The sequence below is a fragment of the Orcinus orca genome, chromosome 18 (assembly GCF_937001465.1).
Source record: "Orcinus orca chromosome 18, mOrcOrc1.1, whole genome shotgun sequence".
Taxonomy (NCBI): domain Eukaryota; kingdom Metazoa; phylum Chordata; class Mammalia; order Artiodactyla; family Delphinidae; genus Orcinus; species Orcinus orca.
In genome coordinates this window covers 77,467,312-77,488,650 of record NC_064576.1, presented here as the reverse complement: position 1 = coordinate 77,488,650, position 21,339 = coordinate 77,467,312, and the positions used below count along the sequence as shown (strand labels likewise).

General features: G+C 42.4%; 1 protein-coding gene and 1 pseudogene across 5 annotated transcripts in view; one reads left to right on the top strand and one right to left on the bottom strand.

The window, feature by feature from the left end:
• Positions 1-21,339, bottom strand: part of XPO4 (exportin 4) — a 103,510-nt gene that overhangs the window by 12,499 nt on the left and 69,672 nt on the right. For 3 of the 4 annotated variants that reach the window (XM_033409356.2, XM_049701247.1, XM_049701246.1), the window contains 9 exons: positions 12,624-12,800; positions 12,005-12,147; positions 11,356-11,501; positions 10,345-10,522; positions 6,851-7,010; positions 6,162-6,331; positions 5,212-5,386; positions 1,801-2,094; positions 701-884 (listed from right to left, as the gene is read on the bottom strand). In XM_033409356.2, the coding sequence (XP_033265247.1) occupies positions 701-884; positions 1,801-2,094; positions 5,212-5,386; positions 6,162-6,331; positions 6,851-7,010; positions 10,345-10,522; positions 11,356-11,501; positions 12,005-12,147; positions 12,624-12,800 (1,627 nt within the window). The remainder of the gene's footprint in view (positions 1-700; positions 885-1,800; positions 2,095-5,211; positions 5,387-6,161; positions 6,332-6,850; positions 7,011-10,344; positions 10,523-11,355; positions 11,502-12,004; positions 12,148-12,623; positions 12,801-21,339) is intronic. The other variant, XM_049701248.1, reaches the window with a different exon arrangement.
• Positions 18,440-18,934, top strand: LOC101285986 (40S ribosomal protein S15-like; annotated as a pseudogene). Its single transcript, XR_183609.4, has one exon. The product of XR_183609.4 is annotated as a 40S ribosomal protein S15-like (transcript).

The window sequence follows — 21,339 nt, the reverse complement described above, 5'->3', positions numbered from 1 at the left end:
GCGGACACGCGGGGCTCCGGGCACCCGGACACGCCCGCCTGTGACAACAGCGGTGATGAGAACGGCAACGGCAGGCACCGGAGGTACCTGCCGGCACATCGTGAACAGTTTGGCAGGCACCGATTGTCACAGCCCCTGTAACAGCAAGGGAGGCCCAGGAAGGCAACAGACTCCGCAAGGTCATGCTGCTGGGGAGCCCCAGGTTAGGGCTTTGGAGTGTCGCCTGTCAGCCCCCAAGTCCAGTGGCTCCCAGGCTGCAGTGGGCACAGGGCTGGGGCTTCCTCAGAGGACACGGAGGGGGAACTCGTCAGTAAAGCGAGCTCTGACACTGGCCTCTGAAGTCAGACGCTGGGGTGCGCGAGCTGCACACCTGCAGGCAAGTGGTGTAAACTCCTGGGCCTGTTTCCTGGCCTCTAAAACGCGTGCACCAGTGGCACCAGACTCATGCTGCCATGACAGGGACAGTGCCCGGCACTGGCTAGGAGCCTGGGACAGGGAAGACAGCAGCACTTTCATCTCTACCAGAGGAAGGCCAGGCACACAGGGCTGTTGGTCCCGCCCTGCCCGTGGCCGCGGGGACCGGCTGGCTTCCGCCTGTTCTGTAAATGGGGCCTCCTCGTGAGACGTCACATACTGCAAGCACTGCTTCGCTCGGACAGAAGCAAGCGCAGGCCTAGAGGCCGAGCGCGGGCGCGCCTACCTGTGTCGCTGAAGTCTATGAACTCCTTGGACAGGAGGTTGGTGAGGAGCTCCATGATGAGCAGCAGGTCCTGGTACTGCTCCTCCTCCTCCGCGGGGGCGTCGGCCCGCTGCCGCCCCACATTGTTCCTGGAGTACACGCGCAGCAGGGTGAGGCATGCCTCGTACAGGTTCATGGCTTTGGACTGGGAAAAAGCAGGCAGAGGTCAGGCTGCTGGGGGAGCCTGGCTGGGGAACATAAACACTACAGAAGTCCAAGATGTAATCCAATAAATTTACTCTGAATCCCAACAGCAGCTCTAACGCTTGTCGTAAACTACATTACAGCACTGACAAAAATTAGAAAGCATAAAGATTACGGTTATATTTAAAACATTAGTTTTCTAACAATAAAATTTGACACTCTTTTTGTGTGCATTAGATTGTGCCTACTAGAAAGACAATACAATTTTGGCAACAGAACCGCTTTACTCCTGCTCTTTAACTTCTTGTACGACGTGGATTACTTTAAGCTGTAGAATGGTTTAAGGTGCAGAAGCACAGAGCACCAAGCATTAGAATAAAGGGCACTGGCCTGAGCTCTGAACGGTGCACCTGTGACGACTTTTGTAACACTGACCAAATGTAACCTCACTTTTAAGCCGGCTCCTTTGATCTACAACAACAACAAACACACAAATCACGAACATCCTTGCTGACTGAATATAAAAGAACTTAGTGTATCTGAACATTCATCTGACTTACAAAACAAAGATGCAAACTGCCACTTAAAATGCTAAGTCCTAGGGTTCTACCACAGAGCAATTTATTAACATTTTCTACCATAATCCATTTGTTTTATCAAATATTCCTCATGTGAATGAGTTTGACAGAGTAACATATTAGCCCAAAGAAATGCCTCATTATTAACATTTTTAGGGCAAGAATTTACATTCATTCAATATGCCTTCCTCTGAACTCTGAGTTCTTTTGAAAAATCTTTTGGAGGTATAGAAATATTATTTCAAATAACATTCATTTAATCTGAAGCAAAGTATCTATCATTTTGTTATAGCTATCAGGAGTTTTGATCTGGAAGGGATCAAAGTAGACCGTGCTCACCTCTCCAAGATAGCATATCTGCTTATGTGCAACTTCAACAAAAACTTCTATGATGAGATTGACAGTCTCGGGGGTATTTTTGTAAACTTCCATCAATCCAATGCAATTGGTAAGGAAGTCCATTAAAAAGTTGAAAAGGATGGCTACATTGTCAACCTGGGTAGCCTCAGCAATGCCACACAGGGCCTCCAGCGTGGCAGTGATCTCCTGCTTCACCTCCTCCTGCTGGCACATCTGCGGAAAGTTCTCCTGGTTTATCACTCTTAAGAATCGCTGCTGAAGAGGCTGAAGAACCTACAAAAATAAAGCGTGAATTTTTTAAAAGTCTGATTTACATGCTTAGTTTCTTCAACTTGGGTAAATATTTACTTTCCAAAACATTTCTAATTGTTGGAGGCAAAAAAGCACAAAAAACAAAAAAATACCTGAACCACATGTTACAAGCCCCACTTTGACGGGGATCCTAACTTCTGGCAAACAAATAAATAACATAGCACGTGCAAAGGTGCTCATATCACCAGTCAACAGGAAAACGGAAATGAAAACCACAACGAGATATCACCTCACATCTATCAGAATGGCCATCAAAAAGACAAGAAATAACAAGTGCTGGCGAGGGTGTGGAGGAAAGGGAACCCTCGTACACTGTTGGTGGGAACTCAAATTGGTACGGCCACTTTGAAAACAGTACGGATGTTCCTCAAAAAATTAAAAATAGAATTACCATAGGATCCAGCAATTTCACCTCGCATATTTATCTGAAAAAGTGAAAACACTAATTTGAAAAGATACACGCACCCCTATGTTCATAGCAGCACTATTTACAATAGCCAGGACACGGAAGCAACCCAAGTGTTCATCGACAGATGAATGGATAAAGGAGATGTGGTACATATATACAATGGAATATTACTCAGCCATAAAAAGCAAGGAAATCGTGCCACTCATGAAAGCATGGATGGATCTTGAGGGCATTATGCTAAGTAAAATAAGTCAGACAGAGAAAGACAAATACTGTACGATCTCACTTATACGTGGAATCGAGGAGGGAGGAAGACAAAGATAAAAACTTTCAGTTACAGGATTAATAAATCCTGGGGGGCTTCCCTGGTGGTGCAGTGGTTGAGAGTCTGCCTGCCGATGCAGGGGACGCGGGTTCGTGCCCCGGTCCGGGAAGATCCCACATGCCGCGGAGCGGCTGGGCCCGTGAGCCATGGCCGCTGAGCCTGCGCGTCCGGAGCCTGTGCTCCGCAACGGGAGAGGCCACAACAGTGAGAGGCCTGCGTACCGCAAAAAAAAAAAAAAAAAAGTCCTGGGGATGTAACGTACATCATGATGACTATATGAGATGTAGGAAAGTGAAGAGAGGAGATCAGAGAGTTCTCATCTCAAGGAAAAAAATGCTCCTTAATTTTTTTTTTTTCTTTTACTTTTTTTGGTATCTGTGAGATGACAGATGCTGTCCGTGTCACAATATATGTAAGTCAAACCATTATGCTGTACACCTTAAAGTTATACAATGATGTATGTCAATTACATCTCAGTAAAACTGAAAAAAAGAAATTATTACTTATGGAAAAAATATAAGTGCATGCTATCATCATACTTCCTTAGGTAATTTAAGTTCAAAAGAAGAAAAAAAAAGACTTCCTTGACGCCATTCACAGGATTCTGCCACTATCTTCATCTCTTTCCCATTAGCAAAAAAAAAAGAGAAGATATTTCATAAAGGGCCATAGGGTAAATCTTTTACACTTTACAGGACGTACTATCTCTGGCCCAACTATTCAATTATGATTTCACTGTAGTGCAGAAGTAGCCATGGAAAAGATGTAATCGGTTAAGCATGACTGTGTTTCAATAAAACTATTTATAGGGACTTTCCTGGTGGTCCAGTGGCTTAAGACTCCACGTTCCCAATGCAGGGGGCCTGGGTTCGATCCCTGGTCAGGAAACTAGATCCCACGTGCCAGAACTAGAAGTTTGCATGCTGCAACGAACACCCGTCGCAGCCAAATATATAAATAATTTTTTTTTTTTTTGCGGTACGCGGGCCTCTCAGTCTTGTGGCCTCTCGCGTTGCGGAGCACAGGCTCCGGACGCGCAGGCTCAGCGGCCATGGCTCACGGGCCCAGCCACTCCGCGGCATGTGGGATCCTCCCGGACCGGGACACGAACCCGTGTCCCCTGCATCGGCAGGTGGACTCTCAACCACTGCGCCACCAGGGAAGCCCTAAATAAATATTTTTTTTAAACTTTATTTATAAAAACAGCAGGCCAGATTTGGTCTGTGGGCTGCAATGTCCAGCCTCTGTCCTACTGGGTGAAGACCAACACAAAGCTCCAGCCTGTTTTTCCCCTTCCAACTCCCCTGGGCATAAGAGTAAACAGGCACATTCATGAAGAGGATCTCTTAATTCTATTTAAAGCTGCACGTATGAAAATAAATGATTTAAACTGGAAACACATGGTCAGGCTGATTTCCATTCTGGCTCTGAAGTCGCAGACTACTGCCTATTTCTGTTACTGTGCCCTTTCTCAACACTAAGGGCATCCAGTCACAGGGATTACAGGCTGGCAACCTACCTGCACTGGTAACTCTTGGTTCCCAATTTAAACCTTATTATATAAGACGACGTGTCCAGGGTGGTGGCTATGGCTTGAATTACATCCCGCCAAAATTCATGTGTTGAAATGAAGTCTGAACCCCTGGTACCTCAGAACATGACCTTATTTGGAAATAGGGCTGTTTCAGATGTAATTAGCTATTAAGATGAGGTCCTTTGGGCGGGCCCCTAACCCAGTATGACTGGTGTTCCTATAAGAAGAGGAAATTTGGAACAGACATGGGCACACGGAGATGCAGGGGAATCAGGGTAATGCACCCACAAGCCCAGGAACGCCGCAAACTGCCAGCAAAGCACCAGGAGCTCCGGGAAAGGCCGGGAACCCCAGGCCCTCCGTCACAGCCTCAGAAGGAACCAGCCCTGCCCACACCTTGATGTTGGATTTCTGGCCTCCAGAACCGTGAGACAGTAAATTTCCGTTGTTTAATCCACTAAGTTTGTGGTATTTTGTCAAAGCAGCCCTAGAAAGCCAACACAGTGGTTAATTTGTATGTCCTTGTCCAAGACAAAGGAACATGTCACGGGTTCTTCATGGAGAAGCAACACACCAGCTCAGGCTGTCATTCGCGTTGGGGAAAAGGTGTCTAAAGTGCCGGGCACTCGACAGCGTTCAACGTCCTCATGCAAGCAGGTCAGCAGGTCGGACAAACTCTAAGCGCCAACCCACTCGTTAGGAGGGAAAACACCAGAAAAGCTATGTTTCCACAGACTGTCTGCGGCAACACATAGATGAAACGCCGGCAGGGCGACGTGGAAAAGCCGTCAAAGGCAGGGGAATGGTTACCTCTGTCCAGTACTGCTGCTTGGTCTCTGCGTCCATGTGAGCGAAGCCCCCCAGGACAAGCGCCTTCATCAGCGTCCTCTGCACGGGGCTGGACAAGAAGTTCAGAGGTGGGCTTCGGCTCGCAAACTGCTTGGCTAGGTTCCACCAGCTTTCACACTGGATCACCAGGTTTGCCCTGCAGGGAGAGACAAGACGCATTACTTGCTTACACTGCATGTGCACTAAGTAAACAAAGTGCAGGGCTACGAGCTTCAACTTCTGTTTCAAGTCCAGCACAGACAACTTGGTATAGACTTTGGAGTCTTGTATTCAGACCCAACTAGCCATTTGTCAACGTAAAGTTTATTTAATCTCTCTTAATTATCAGTTTCCTGATCTATAAGATAAAGATAACAACAGTAATAACAGCCCTAAATTTCACGGCTGAGACTGATGAAATGATTAAATCAGATACTTCATATGAAGTGTTTGCAACAGTACCTAATAAATTACAAGAATTCAATAAATAGTAGCCAATGACAGTAATAATAACAATCATTTTCCTATATAGTAAGAAAACTGAAAACATCTCCAGAATTTGTTGTAGAAAGCACTAAAAATTTTACTTTGCAAAATTAAATTATTAATTGTCAAATTATCAGTTTTTCTCATCTTTAAAATGGGATAATACTAATGCGACAGCTGAAAATTCAAATAAGACTATTCTATATTAAAACTGTAAATTACTGAATTAAATATGTTACTCATAAAGATTCTCTGATGACAAATCCTTGAACATCTATGCAATCTTCAGTCGTAACACGGAAAAGCCCTGTTTGCACTTGTAACAAGACTATGATATATTTTTTAAAACACATTGCTCCAAAAACGCTGGGTCTACCTAAACCTTAGAACCGTGTAACCGTTCACCACTCGAAAAGACTCCACTGAAGTCACACATGTCAGCTCACCTCTCCCTTCTCTCCACCAAAGTGACGAGCAGCTGCACTGTGTCATTTGCGAGGTCCTGCTCACTGCTGCACACCGAGAGGTTGCTGAGGACCTTCTGCAAGAGGTAGCCAACAATCCACTGAGAGCCCTCTGTGTCTGCTCCAAATGCTGTACTGAATGGCACGCTTATCTTCAGAGAAAACAAATTTTTTAAGGTCAGAAAGAAAGATCTGCCGGAAAAAGGAAAGAAAACAAAAACAAAAAAACCCGTAGAGAAATCAAACTGAAATTAGCACTAAATCAGAAGTATTGCTTACTTCACACCAATTTTCTAAATGTATTCATTTCCAAAGTCCAAAAAGGAACATCATCAATCCACTGATGTTTCCCAGTGTGGTTTTCCTATTAGCTTTAATTATTCTCATATTACATACACAGTCACACATTCACACCAAATACAAAGAACATAAATTAATCCATTCCCAAACAGTACTCTGAACTTAATATAGGTTAAAATAAGCAGAAATCACATGATATGCTCTAGGAAAAGTTAACAAAACGGCACGCTGTCCACACAGTTTTCTCCAGTGTGGAAGATGCTCAGCTCTTACTCACATTCTGATGAGAAAATCACCAAGAAAAATGTTCTCATTTCTATAATTCCCATGCTCATAAATCCAAACGAAATCAAACGGTTTTACATTCTGACCTGATCGTACAGTTTCTCATCCACCAGGAGATAAGTCTTTGCCCAGCGTTTTAGAAACCAAACAATATCTTTGCCCATCTGAGGGCTTAGCAGGTGCGTGAGATCTGCCCTTATTGCCCGAGACTCAACTTCTGAAACTCTGAGAACAGCAGACAACAGCCTGTAGGTACAAAAAGGAAGTCATTTATTCCTTTATCAGTTTATTGGCTGTCTAACCATATTTTTTTTCCTAAAAAGCCCTTTTCTGTTTCTCAACTCTCTGAAGTTTTCTTCAAGAGGGTTGGAGACAGATGCCCCATTTTACTGCTGACCTTTCAGGAAGCAGGAGAAAAGGAAGCGAGTCATGGCTGGACTAGTCATGGCCTCTGTTGGGCTGTGATTACACGTGCGAGTCTCAGCACTACTGTCTAAAGAGATTTTTCAGGTTCAAAACAGAGAAATGCACACAGTTAAAAGCTACTTAAAACCCACAGACACTGGTCGTTTTATGGTGTGGGGACGGGCCAGCGACTCATCCAGAACGTTCTGAATACTCAGTCTTGTCTCTAAATCTGACAGTCCTATTTATTTCCTAACAAACTTGACTTTTAACGTTATTTTTAAATAAAAATGTTGCTAGAATTACCTACGTAAGTGCATGTATTGTCCTTTCTACACTACCGAATTCATATGCTGAGCAGCATTAACACAGCACAATATGCAGACCAGTAAAAAAAAAAAAAAAAGGCTTTGTTCTGGGTTTGGAAGGGGGGCACAAGGGATCTGTATTTAACCTGACTTTAGCTAAAAGGCAAAGAAGCAAAGGACTTAGGCGAAAGAGCCCATCATGACACCATTCTAGGAATATCAGCGCTAAGGCAGGAACGCTGCTTTCATCGCTGCTCTCAGGGTGAGTGAAGCCATCTCCCTGCTGTGAAACCTCACGGCAGTTTCAGCCCCTGACCCACTGCTACCTCCTTCGCAGCTGGCGACATCCCCCTTCTCTGACCGTCTTCTTTACACAGGTGGGTTTACGGTCTTCTTGTTTCACTACATACACTCGCTATGCCAACAGTGCTCACAGTTTTAAAAATGATTTTAGAGTGTATGTGAGCAAAACTAAGCCAATGATCTCACAATGCATTTTAAGTTGAAGTATCAAATTTTCCCCACAAGAATAAAGAGCTTAAATGATGTAATCTGCAGGCTCTCAGAACGTGCACTAAGCAATCACAGCAACCACGTAAATGTATGCACTGGGATTTAACTACCCTAGAATTCTGATACCCATCACCATCCATGTGAAAGAGAAACAAGTTTGTCTTTCACAGTTGGAAGCTTTACACTTTCTTTTTTGCCTTAAATTTTTATTCCTATTTCATTTCCCCACAGACTATTATCCTAATATAAGAAACTTCTTATACCCGCTTTATCGATCACCCCATATACTTCTCTGAAACAAGTATGTATAGATATTAAAATATAATTTTTAAAACTTTCCAGTGATAAGACTGTGTTAAAAATGTCTTCTGGATTGAGTTATCGTTACAAAACTTAGTAGTACACAATTGAGCAGAATATCACACAAATTTAAATAAATTATTAAACACATTTATTAAAAATGAAACTTTACGTACAACACAGGGAATACAGCCAATATTTTATACTAACTATAAATGGAGCATAAACTTAAAAAACTGTGAATGACTATATTCTACACCAGTAACTTACACACTATTGTAGGCCAGCTATACTGCAATTTAAAAATATTAAAATAAATAAATAAAACGGATGTATCTTAATAAGATTAATGTGGCAGGGTTTGATTTTTCCAAATTAGTCCATGTGTAATTTGATTCCTGTGTTTCATTTCAATAGAGATGAGCACTGAGAAAACGCGTTCACATAAATTAATGGGAGGCGTCTTTAGAACAGTGGGGTCCCTCAAGTACGTGAAGTAAAGCTCACGCTGACGGCACCCTGTAACACCGACAGGTCTGTAACACCCTGAGGTCTGCACACCTGGCCCTCGGGCAGCCGGCCTCCTTCCCACGGCACTGACAGTCTGCTAACAACCGCACCATTCCCTTACTTCTTCCCTCTCCCACACGAGGAGCTTGAAAGGGGGAGCAATCTGTCTGCTCTAGAACAGTGCCTGGTACGGAGTAAGCACTCGATAGTTACTTGTCAAATGATGATTTCTTCAAGAAATGCAAACCACTTTCTTAGTAAACAAGGTCTGTCTCCCTCCTGCCGTTTAATGTCACACTCGCTCTTTGGACTGAAGAACAACGGTGACTCCTGTTGTTCCGGTCCCCACCTCAACCCTTCACAGGCTTTGCTCTCAGACACCAAAATGTTTTGCTCCCTCACTGATACCCAAGACTGGCAAAAATTGAAAAAGCACTGAAAATACAAGGAAAGCATTCCTGAGGGTACTGCCCAGGCAAGAACAGTGACACAGAACACAACAGGACAGCACCCTGAAATGAACTGACTCCGCAGTTAACATTCACAATGAACCAAACCAAAGCAATTACTCCACCTAATGCTGAAAGCAATCCCAAAAGGAAGAAATAAAAACTTTTCCAATAGAGCATTGACATTGACATTTTATTTCAAATCAGAGAATGCAACAATAAAGGAAATAAATTCCCAAACATTTCCTTGATATCCACTTAACAGTTTAATTTAAAAAAAAACATATTTTCTATTGCACAGGTTTAAATGGTATCTATGTTATTTTGCATTAAAATAAAAAGAATGAGGGGACAGCACCTTGTTTGAGTTCATGATTTTGCAACAGACAAAAACCAATATTATGTCATTATTCTGTCTGCAACCTAAATTTAAAGTTTAAGATGCTGAAACTTAAATTGCTGTTTTCAAATCCACTTTTAGGAGGATATTTAGTTCACGTTCATCCCTCCTTAACTTCACCATCAAGAATTAATGGAAGTTTTACCACTCCTCTCAGGAAGATCACAGTGAATTCTTTCATCTGAGGCACACTGCCATCTTATAACAGGGCTCTCAAGGTTCACACACACTCAGGACAAATATTTCTACTTTATGAGAGGCCAGGAAAGCCACCGGAAAGTCATTCCAGCTTCCTGAACAATAAATACGTGTTCACGTTCACCTGGTTTCTAAGAATTTCCCACTCTTGGTGCTTTCATTCAGGTGCCTGAACCTGCATTAGCACTGCTTTCTGATGGTCAAGGGCTGTGTCTGCAGGAATTAGACCAAATGTCCCTTCAAGGCCTCACTGCATCCAGAATAACCTTACACTTGTCCTCCTCGGTACTGGACACAGCTGCCAATTCCCACCAGAGTGGCACCGCTTAAATGTGCTGAGTACTTGCCATCCTTGTTTGTTTCAAGGCTTCTCCGAGTTTTATCTTCTTTCGTGTGTCAGCTTTACAACCCGCCTGTCACTCGAGTCATCTACCCGTCAACTCAGAACTTATAAAACAGAATCAATTACAAGAGCACAGCTATAGAGGTCATATTACCTAATCACAGAATCTGTTCTGTTGTACCCTGGGATGGAAGAAGCCTTTTCTCCTGGAGATCCCAAAATTTGAAGTGTTGTATTAATGTCAACTTCAGATGAATGCTTAATGGAATATTCCATTATTTCTGGAGGTATTAGCGGAGTCTCTCCCTGAGTATCATCAGCTAAGAGGTAGCCTTCAGTTTAAAAAAAATTAAAAATGAACACTTAACAATCTACATTTAACAAATTGTACTATAAATGTTTTCAGTTTTATCTGATTTATAGACACCATATAAATTGATGTAAATTATAAATGTTAATATGTTAATTCAAGTTTGATGAGAAACTTTGTTTCTAAGATAATTAACCCTCAAAAAACACAGGAAAGGACAAAAGTTTTATTCACCAATTTTATAATTCATACTGACATGTAGGCTTTTTATTCTGTGATCTTTTAATAATTTTCAGTACTATATTCTGTAAAGTTAATAGGAATTCTACTATTATCTTTATCAAAAGTCAGTATTTGGGAATGCCTTTCCAAACATTAAAGTTGTGTGTTTTTTTCCCCTGATTATTTAAAATACAGAAACACTGACAACATGGTTACAGAAGAAGACCCTAAAGAAAAGTAAGACTGCTGGGATTTGAACTCTGGCTCCAAACATTAACACCAGTGTGACCAGGGCTGGTCTCCAAGTCTCAGATTCTTTGCGTATAAGACGGGGTGATAATTAACAATGATAGTAATAATAACAGCAACAAGGACAACCATAATACCTAATAATAGTACTAATGCAGGGGCTACAATGAATTCCACATAAAACATGTGGTACAGAACAGGCACTGAACACGTGCCAGCCAGTACTGTAGAGAGAAGCAGCCGTAGCTCTGTGACATACCACAGCTGTATCCAGATCTCAAGCCAACCCTACGTATGAACTAGCATTATTAACTCAGGAAGCTTCTCTTGGGGCTGAGACTACTCTGCTGGCAATGACATTTTACAAAGAAACAACCAACCGACCTGTAACTAAAATAAGCCAGTGGATATCTTCGTACAGATCATCCAGCACCTTGCTGTCGGCAGAGCCTGAAGCAGGTGAAGCGAGGAGCTGCTGTTGCCGCCGCTGCAACTGCCCGTGGAGCCGCGTTACTCTTTCCTCTAATAAACTACAAGAAGGAAAATATCAACGGCTTCGTGAAGCTCAGTAAGCACAGACCCAGAACGACTTATTGCCACTTATTAGACAGCAGAAATTAAGATGTTAGCACAAAACACATATACAAAAATATTTATTATGTACACAATGTTCTCATGGCGCTATAAGAATTGTGATTTATTGTTTATGACATAGAATTAAAACATCGCTTTACAAACAATCAAGGTTTATTACAGCAGGCATTTGAAAACCGGTTATTCCAAGATGTTACTGATACGGGTCCCATCACTTCTCATACCATGTTTTCCATAATCTCTCTGCCATCTATGCTGTGGTGCCTGGGCTCCAAATGTACAAGCCAAGGAACGCAATCGTGAGTGTGTTTCTGTCCATTTGTTCCGTGTGCTGGGGTACGGGGAGGGGGTGTTTAAAGTCTTTAAACACTTTAAGTGCTCGCCGGGGGATTGTGAATAGACAGTATTTGTCCATGGGGTGTCTTTGGACTGTGTGTACCTTGTCAGGAGAGGTATACAGTGCTCTGCAGCAATGCGTCCTAGCATTCCTACACTGGCTAGTTGATCTGAAAACTGGTCTCGATCATCCTCCTGAAGTTCACTTATCTCTTCTTCCTCACGAGAGGCCACTCCGTTGGCAGTCTGTTATCGATGAAAGAAATAAAGACGGAGCTGTCACGTAACCGCAACACCACACGCGAAGAGGAAGGCCGAGCAGAGCCATGCCGGCCGCCCAGGCAGGTACCAACAAGGGGGAAACTCGAAGAGCAAGAGTGGGGGTATGGCCCCCCCCACTGTCGCACGTAAACACAGCCAGTGCACACCTCCCACCCACCTCCCACACCAGAGACTTCAACTTCTGTCACTGAAAAGATCTGACACCTTTAAGATCCACAGTCCTTTGGATATCACCTGACAACTAACAGGGCACAGGTGGGTTACTGAAAACTAAGGAGATGAAGGTAACTACAAGCCACATCCCACAAAACACGAACCTGTTTAGACTTTTGCTCTCCATCTGATGCTCTCAGCAAGTCCTCTGAAGGAGCTCACCTATGTTTCTAGTATTTATTATATGATGAAATAGATTTTTAATTACAATCTGGCTTAAAACTTACCAAATTCCTTGTGCCATCGGGAGCTGCTAGGTGGCACTGAATATAGGAATTGAACACTTGAACTGCGTGTTGGGTGAAAAAGCCTTTGTGGAAATGCTTGTCGTCTTGGACCAGCGTCAGCCAGGACTCCAGCAGCCTGTCGTATGCTTCCATGTACACCATGTCGTCTTTATCCAGCTGAGAGCAAAGGACATTCACAAGACAGATGGCCAGAGAGTAAGACGGACATCACAGCAAGCATCCCACAGCCAGACAGACAGGGTTACAGGTTTTCCTTTAACAAAGGTTCCCAATTATTAATCAATGATCAAGCTAACTGAGCTCGTCTTAAAATTAACTGATCAATTCAAACATTGCAGTAAATATGTATACTCTTTGTATTAAACTTTATAAAATCTTTCTAACTTAATCTAAATTCTTAGGCAAATAGGAATTAATGTTTATTTCTGTAAAAGACTAGCCATTCAGCGCTTTGCAGATGTGTTTTTCAAACAAAAATAATGTTAATGTTTTTCTGTAGTCAAGATGAGAACTGTTAGATTAAAGTAAGATTAAATGATTTTAGAAAAACTGAAGAATGATGAGAACAGACTGGCCTAATTAGCATATTTAAGAACACATGGGGAGAGCTTCACAGATGCTCCTTGACATTTTATTAGAAACCAGGAAGGCAAGGATGGGCCTCAAAGAAGCCGGAGGAGGGCGCAGAGGCAGGAGGGCCCTTGGGAACAGCGCAGCACATGTGAGGACCCACGGGGAAGCCCGATGGACGGCGAGCAGACGGACTGGAAGGAGCCAGGCCTGGATGCGACCACCATGTACAGGCTGGGTCCTAACACAGCTTCAGAGTAAAGGATTCTGCCACTTGAGGAGGAAGAGCTCACACGGAGGACGCCAGACAGCTCTGCTCATCTTCTCACATGCCGGCAAGAACCCACGTCTGAATTCTGCCATTAGTTAGTAATGTGGTACATAATTCAATCTTTGCATCGATTTCTTCATCCACAAATTCACTAGATCACTATTCAGTGAAACTCGGAACACTTAGGTGTCAAGCACTATGTTTGGTGCAAAAACATAAATAACATACCATTCATTGACTTTCAAGCTCAACCCAATGGAAAAAAGTGAGAAGCAAGCAAAGCACTTGCAGAAAACACACTACAGGCCACAAGAGATAAGCATACACTCCGGGGTCAGTTTTTAATAATGGCATCTCTCGTAAGTAATTTGTTAGAAATAAAGGAGCAGAGCCTTCGAGCTATGTATTCCACCTGAAAAGGTTTTGTTTGGCACAGTTTCAGATGTTCTGTTAATATGTAGCGAACCAGGAACCAGGAACACGAAAGGTCTACAGGTCTGGTCTACAACTTGCTCTCCTGGTTTCCAAAACAGGCCTCAACCTACAAATACACCAACTCTAGAACCTCCATCAGAGAACGCCACCCCAAACTGTTATTTCAGCAATTTGTCAATGACTCAAAAAAGAAAGTAATGGGAGATCTATTTCTAGTATTCCAGCGTAAGCTGGACCATCAGGATACCACCTCCAGATTAGAATACACAAGCACCTAAGGAACTGCTTCCAGTGAATGGTGTTTTATGTCTTTCGCTTTTATTAACCCACGGAATACAAAGAAAAATTGTCATATTCTGGATCAAATGAACCTTTAAATTTTTAAAAAATATTTTAAAGTAATTTTGTGGGGACTTCCCTGGTGGCACAGTGGTTGAGAATCCACCTGCCAATGCAGGGGACACAGGTTCGATCCCTGGTCTGGGAAGATCCCACATGCTGCAGAGCAGCTAAGCCCGTGCACCACAACTACTGAGCCTACGCACCACAACTACTGAGCCTGCATGCTGCAACTACTGAAGCCCGTGCGCCTAGAGCCGTGCTCCGCAACAAGAGAAGCCATCACAATGAGAAGCCCGCGCACTGCAACAAAGACCGAACACAGCCAAACATAAATAAATAAATAAATTTATTTTTTTTAAGTAATTTTGTGAAAACTTTACATAAGACTAAAGGGAAAGTGAAAAAAACTTCACTAGATAATTTTATTAAGAATTTTAAAATAGCAAACCCAAATTTTATTCCTATTTTTCTGGCCTTGAAAGTGTTTATACTGAAAACAGGCAACATTCTTTGAATGTAACTAACTAGGACATGTTCACGTTGTGAATACTGGACTCCTAATATTACCTGTGGTGTTTGTGTCCTACAAAGTCCCCGCAAACACTGAATTAGCTAATACTCTGGTCACTGCAGCTTTCACCATGCGCAGGTGGAGAGGTCAGTGACCACCTTGTTTATGTGTTTCTGTGTACAGACACCTTATTTCACATGCACTGCTGATTCATGGCCAGCAGCCTGTCCAGCAAAGCTCATCTAACACCCACATTTTCTCCCTAAGGCTCACCCCACCCTCCCTGCACTTGGGCACAGCACCTGGAGGCCATCGAAAACAGCAAAATCATCCTATCAGTCATTGCACTGCAAGAACGTCAATATTTTGTGACAGAATTTTGGAAAATGCCGTTTCACACAAAAATGCGAAAAATGAAGCACTGGAGACGGTGAGAAGGACACCTGTTTATGGTGTGAGGGTGAAAACAACAAGGCAGAGCGCGACTACCCGGCTTGACCCCTGCTGGGAACAAGCAAGCCGGCGGATCATACTTTTCGCCACTCTTTGCACACACATGTCCATGAATAATCATGAAAAGTTCCACAAGTGCTGATTTTGGGGTTGCAAAGGATTTTTAGCAAGGAAGTGAATTTGTAAATATGGAATCCACAAGTGATGAGGACCAACTGTACTTGCAAAATCTAACTCTAGGAGGTTCTAACTTACTACTAATGCTGGCTCTGCTCACTCATGTACCATCAAAATGCTTTACACTTTTTAAAACCTTGACAGCTCATAATTTTGTTGAAGGACAGCCATATTCCTGGTTCCATAAATGCAGTATAACATATTCATTTAGGTTTATAAATACCAATAAAAATGATCAATTCAACCAATATTTTTCATTACATCATTTATTTCCTTCCAACCCCTTTTGTAAATACTGCTTTCACCATCAATACAATTACAAACCATATTAAGTAAATACTGTTGCATGAACATCAAAAAAGATACAGAAATACTGTCAGTATCCTTTAGTAAACTCTAAACTCACAAAATATTGGGTGAAGTTTTTCCATGGAATAACTGACTGGATGGGAATGCCATATTTTCCTTTTGTCCTTGGAAATATACTGTTTGCTCATAAATTATTGAGCTTGAGAAAACTGATCACCTAAAACTCAGTCCCAGATTTCACTTATACTATCAATTTTACCAACGTTATTACAGCTCAGAGTGCTGCTGCCTCTTTACATTCACCTTCTGATTTGTTTTATCACTGAAACATCTTATTCTGACAATTTCCTTTTCTTTGTTACTATGGGCAGAAAAATGAAAAATTCTGAATTTCAAATAGCATCCAATGAAATGTTAAAAACAACAATTAACAACAAAACGTAAAAGATGGTTATTTCAAGACTTCTTGAAAGACTGTGCTATATTTTGGAAAATGCAATTAGAAAACTGAAAAATAATGAAGAGTAGCCATTTATTCTATTTGTGGTGATTCATTTCACTACTATACCATCCTTGTAGGTGACTCTATCATTCTTCCATTTTCTTATTCTTTTAGTCTCTTTTTTATTATGGATGGGAGTTGATGAGTAATGGTGAAATACTTCCCAAGATCATGAAATAGCAAAATGCTTCAAGATATGGGAGAAATCAGATCACTAAAAATCCATAATGTGTTTTAGATTTATACTAAGATAATTACATGGTAATAAATGTTCTTTTCGTTCTAAAGTCTCTAAGAAAGAATAAAAGTTATGAAAAACTGACATTTAAAATAGTTAGAACTGTTCAAAAACGAAACTCAAAAACTAGACCCTGGTGGTATACTGAGGGTTAAACAATGTTGTAAGAAAGAGCCGAATAAAACCTGTTCCAGCATCATCTGTTGTCATGGGATTGAGGATTCTGTATCGTTCACTATATGAAGCTTTGCAAGAGATTTTTTCTTTTTCTTTTTACTTATTATTAGGAAACATTCCTCTGAGAAGCAGGTGTGCTTCCTCTTTTTGCATGAGATCCTCCTAAGGAACTGTATCTTCAGCCCCTTCTAAAAAGTCAAACTTGTATGTACAGATATTACAGCCTGAATATCAAGACTGTACATCCGCCTGCCAATGCAGGGGACACAGGTTAGAGCCCTGGTCCAGGAAGATCCCACATGCCATGGAGCAACTAACCCTGTGTGCCACAACTACTGAGCCTGCGCTCTAAAGCCTGCAAGCCACAACTACTGAGCATGTGTGCCACAACTACTGAAGCCCATGTACCTAGAACCCGTGCTCCACAAGAGAAGTCACCGCAATGAGAAGCCTGTGCACCGCAACACAGAGTAGCCCCCGCTTGCCACAACTAGAGAAAGCCCACACACAGCAATGAAGACCCAACCCAGCCAAAAATAAATAGATAAATAAATTTTTTTTAAATAAAAATTTTTTAAATTTTTAAAAAATGCACCAATGTTAATCTCTTAGTTTTAATAAATGTACCATGTCTATACAAGATGGTAATATTAGGGGAAACTAGGTATATGGGAATACCATACTAGCTTTGCAACTTTTCTGTAAATCTAAAAGTATTCCAAATTAAAAAAAAAAAAAAGATACCATAAAGTGAAAAGAGGAGCCACAAAACTAGGAGATCTGCAATACAAATAAACCAATAAGAAATGAGTGTGCAGACTATATAAAGAATTTCTTTAAATCAGTAAGGAAAAGACAATCTGATAGGAAAACAAGCAACAGAGTAAACAAGCATTTAATAATAATAATCATGGGAATTATGTATTGATATGTATGAAAAGATGCTCAATGTTATTAGTACCTGGGAAAGCAAATTAAGATCATATTTCATACTGTGAGTCTGGCAGAAGCTGTGCTGGTGAAGATGTGGGTCAACGGGAATGCAGACACCACCGTGAGCATGGAGTCCAGTCACTTGAGCAAACGATGGGAAATTATCTTTTTATTATTATTATTATTCATTTATTTTATTTATTTGACTGCACCTGATCTTAGTTGCAGCACGTGGGACCTTTAGTTGTGGCATATGGACTCTTAGTTGCAGCATGCGGGATCTAGTTCCCTGACCAGGGATCGAACCCGGGCCCCCTGCACTGGGAGCACAGAGTCTTATCACTGGACCACCAGGGAAGTTCCGGGAAACTATCTTTGAAAACTGAACGTTACACATAGCCTATGATCCAAAACTTCCATTCTGAGGTTTAGACCTTAGGAAAGTCTCACGAAAGTTGCTAGGAAACACGTGGAAGAACGTTTACTTTAACACCGTAACGGCAGAAAAGGGAAACCCAAAATTTCCTTTACGGCAGAATGGGAAAACAAGGTGTGGTATAATATTCACACAACGACACAGCTTACCATATAAATGATCAGAGAAGTTAAGACAAGGGAATGTTAAAATTTAGAACAGCGGCCACCTCTCCTGCAGGGGGGGCGGGGTGGGGGCGTGCAGCTAGCAACAGGAGTGGATGAGCACTCCAGTTACAGCAACCTCAGGACCAGGAAAGTTCTCGAGTTGGGCTGTGGGCTCTCTCACTGTCACTTTATTATCTGTTTTATTTTTTCTCTTCATCATATATGATATAATAAAGTCATTGATGCTGGTTCTGAGGACAGAAGAAAAGGCATATAAAATGGCCAGGTAGCCTTTCTGAAGAGCCGACCAGATGGCGGAAGTGGAGCAGAAGAAGCAGCGGACCTTCCGCAAGTTCACCTGCCGCGGCGTGGACCTCGACCAGCTGCTGGACATGTCCTATGAGCAGCTGATGCAGCTGTACAGCTCGCGGCAGCGGCAGCAGCTGAACCGCGGCCTCCGGAGGAAGCAGCACTCGCTGCTGAAGCGGCTGCGCAAGGCCAAGAAGGAGGCGCTGCCCATGGAGAAGCCCGAGGTGGTGAAGACGCACCTGCGCGACATGATCATCCTGCCCGAGCTGGTGGGCAGCGTGGTGGGCGTCTACGATGGCAAGACTTTCACCCAGGTGGAAATCAAGCCTGAGATGATCGGCCACTACCTGGGCAGGTTCTCCATCACCTACAAGCCTGTGAAGCACGGCCGGCCCGGCACGGGGCCACCCACTCCTCCCGCTTCATCCCCCTCAAGTAGCCTGCTGGCCAATAAAGGTAGAGACTTGTCTAAATAAATAAATTAATTAATTAATTTTTAAAGAGGCCAGGTAGAGGCGTCGGACAGTAGAGCGTGGGAACAGTGGGCATGACGGGGGATGGGGGAGGCACTCGCCTCTCCCGCTCTGCTGGTGAGGGCGGTTCGGCGTTCCTTCCTTCCTCACAGTGTCAGTTGGAACCAGGTTGGCAACACGACATCTGCACGAGTTGCTGTGTGGCTGACAGGGTCTTGGTGCTCCGGCCTGATGTCAGGCCTGAGCGTCTGAGGTGGGAGAGCTGAGTTCAGGACATTGGTCCACCAGGGACCTCGCGGTCCCACATAATATCAATCGGCGAGAGCTCTCCCAGAGATCTCTGTCTCAACGCTAAGACCCAGCTCCACCCAACGGCCAGCAAGCTCCAGTGCTGGGCACCCCATGCCAATCAACTAGCAAGGCAGGAACACAACCCCACCCATCAGCAGAGAGGCTGCCTAAAATCATAATAAGTTCACAGACACCCCAAAACACACCACTGGACGCAGCCCTGCCCACCAGAAAGACAAGATGCAGCCACACCCACCAGAACACAGGCACCAGTCCCTTCCCCCAGGAAGCCTATGCAACCCACTGAACCAACCTTACCCACTGGGGGCAGACACCAAAAACAACAGGAACTACGAACCTGCAGCCTGTGAAAAGGAGACCCCAAACACAGTTAGTTAAGCAAAATGAGAAGACAGAGAAATACGCAGCAGATGAAGGAGCAATGTAAAAACCCGCCAGACCAAACAAATGAAGAGGAAATAGGCAGTCTACCTGAAAAAGAATTCAGAGTAATGACAGCAAAGATGATCCAAAATCTTGGAAGTGGAACGGAGAAAATACAAGAAAGGTTTAACAAGGACCTAGAAGAACTAAAGAGCAAATAAACAATGATGAACAACACAATAAATTAATTAAAAATTCTCTAAAAGAAATGAATAGCAGAATAACTGAGGCAGAAGACCGGATAAGTGACCTGGAAGATAAAATAGTGGAAACAACTACTGCAGAGTAGAATAAAGAAAAAAGAATGAAAAGAATTGAGGACAGTCTCAGAGACCTCTGGGACAACATTAAACGTACCAACAGTCGAATTACAGGGGTCCCAGAAGAAGAAGAGAAAGAGAAAGGGTCTGAGAAAATTTCTGAAGAGATTATAGTTGAAAACTTCCCTAACATGAGAAAGGAAACAGTCAATCAAGTCCAGGAAGCACAGAGAGTCTCATACAGGATAAATCCAAGGAGAAACACACCAAGACACAAACTAATCCAAGTATCAAAAATTAAATACAAAGAAAACATATTAAAAGCAGCAAGGGAAAAGTAACAAATAACATACAAGGGAATCCCCATAAGGTTAACAGTTGATATTTCAGCAGAAACTCTGCAAGCCAGAAGGGAGTGGCAGGACATATTTAAAGTGATGAAAGGGAAAAACCTACAACCAAGATTACTCTACCCAGCAAGGATCTCATTCAGATTCGACAGAGAAATTGAAACATTTACAGACAAGCAAAAGTTACGAGAATTCAGTACCACCAAACCAGCTTTACAACAAATAAAGGAACTTCTCTAGACAGGAAACACAGGAGAAGGAAAAGACCTACAAAAACAAACCCAAAACAATTAAGAAAATGGTAATAGGCACATACATATTGATAATTACCTTAAATGTAAATGGATTAAATGCTCCAACCAAAAGACACAGACTGGCTGAATGGACACAAAAACAAGACCCATATATATGCTGTCTACAAGACACCCACTTCAGACCTAGGGACACATACAGACTGAAAGTGAGGGGATGGAAAAAGATATTCCATGCAAATGGAAATCAAAAGAAAGCTGGAGTAGCAATTCTCATATTGGACAAAACAGACTTTAAAATAAAGACTAATACGAGAGACAAAGAAGGACACTACATAATGATCAAGGGATCAATCCAGGAAGAAGATATAATAATTGTAAATATTTCGGCATCCAACACAGGAGCACCTCAATACATAAGGCAAATGCTAACAGCCATAAAAAGGGAAATCGACAGTAACACAATAACAGTAAGGGGCTTTAACACGCCACTTTCACCAATGGACAGATCATCCAAAATGAAAATAAATAAGGAAACACAAGCTTTAAATGACACATTAAGCAAGATGGACTTAACTGATATTTCTAGGACATTCCATCCAAAAACAACAGAATACACTTTCTTCTCAAGTGTTCATGGAACATTCTCTAGGACAGGTCATATCTTGGGTCACAAATCAAGCCTTGGTAAATTTAAGAAAGTTGAAAGCATATCAAGTATCTTTTCCGACCACAACACTATGAGACTAGATATCGATTACAGAAAAAAAAACTGTAAAAAATACAAACGTGGAAGCTAAACAGTACGCTACTAAAT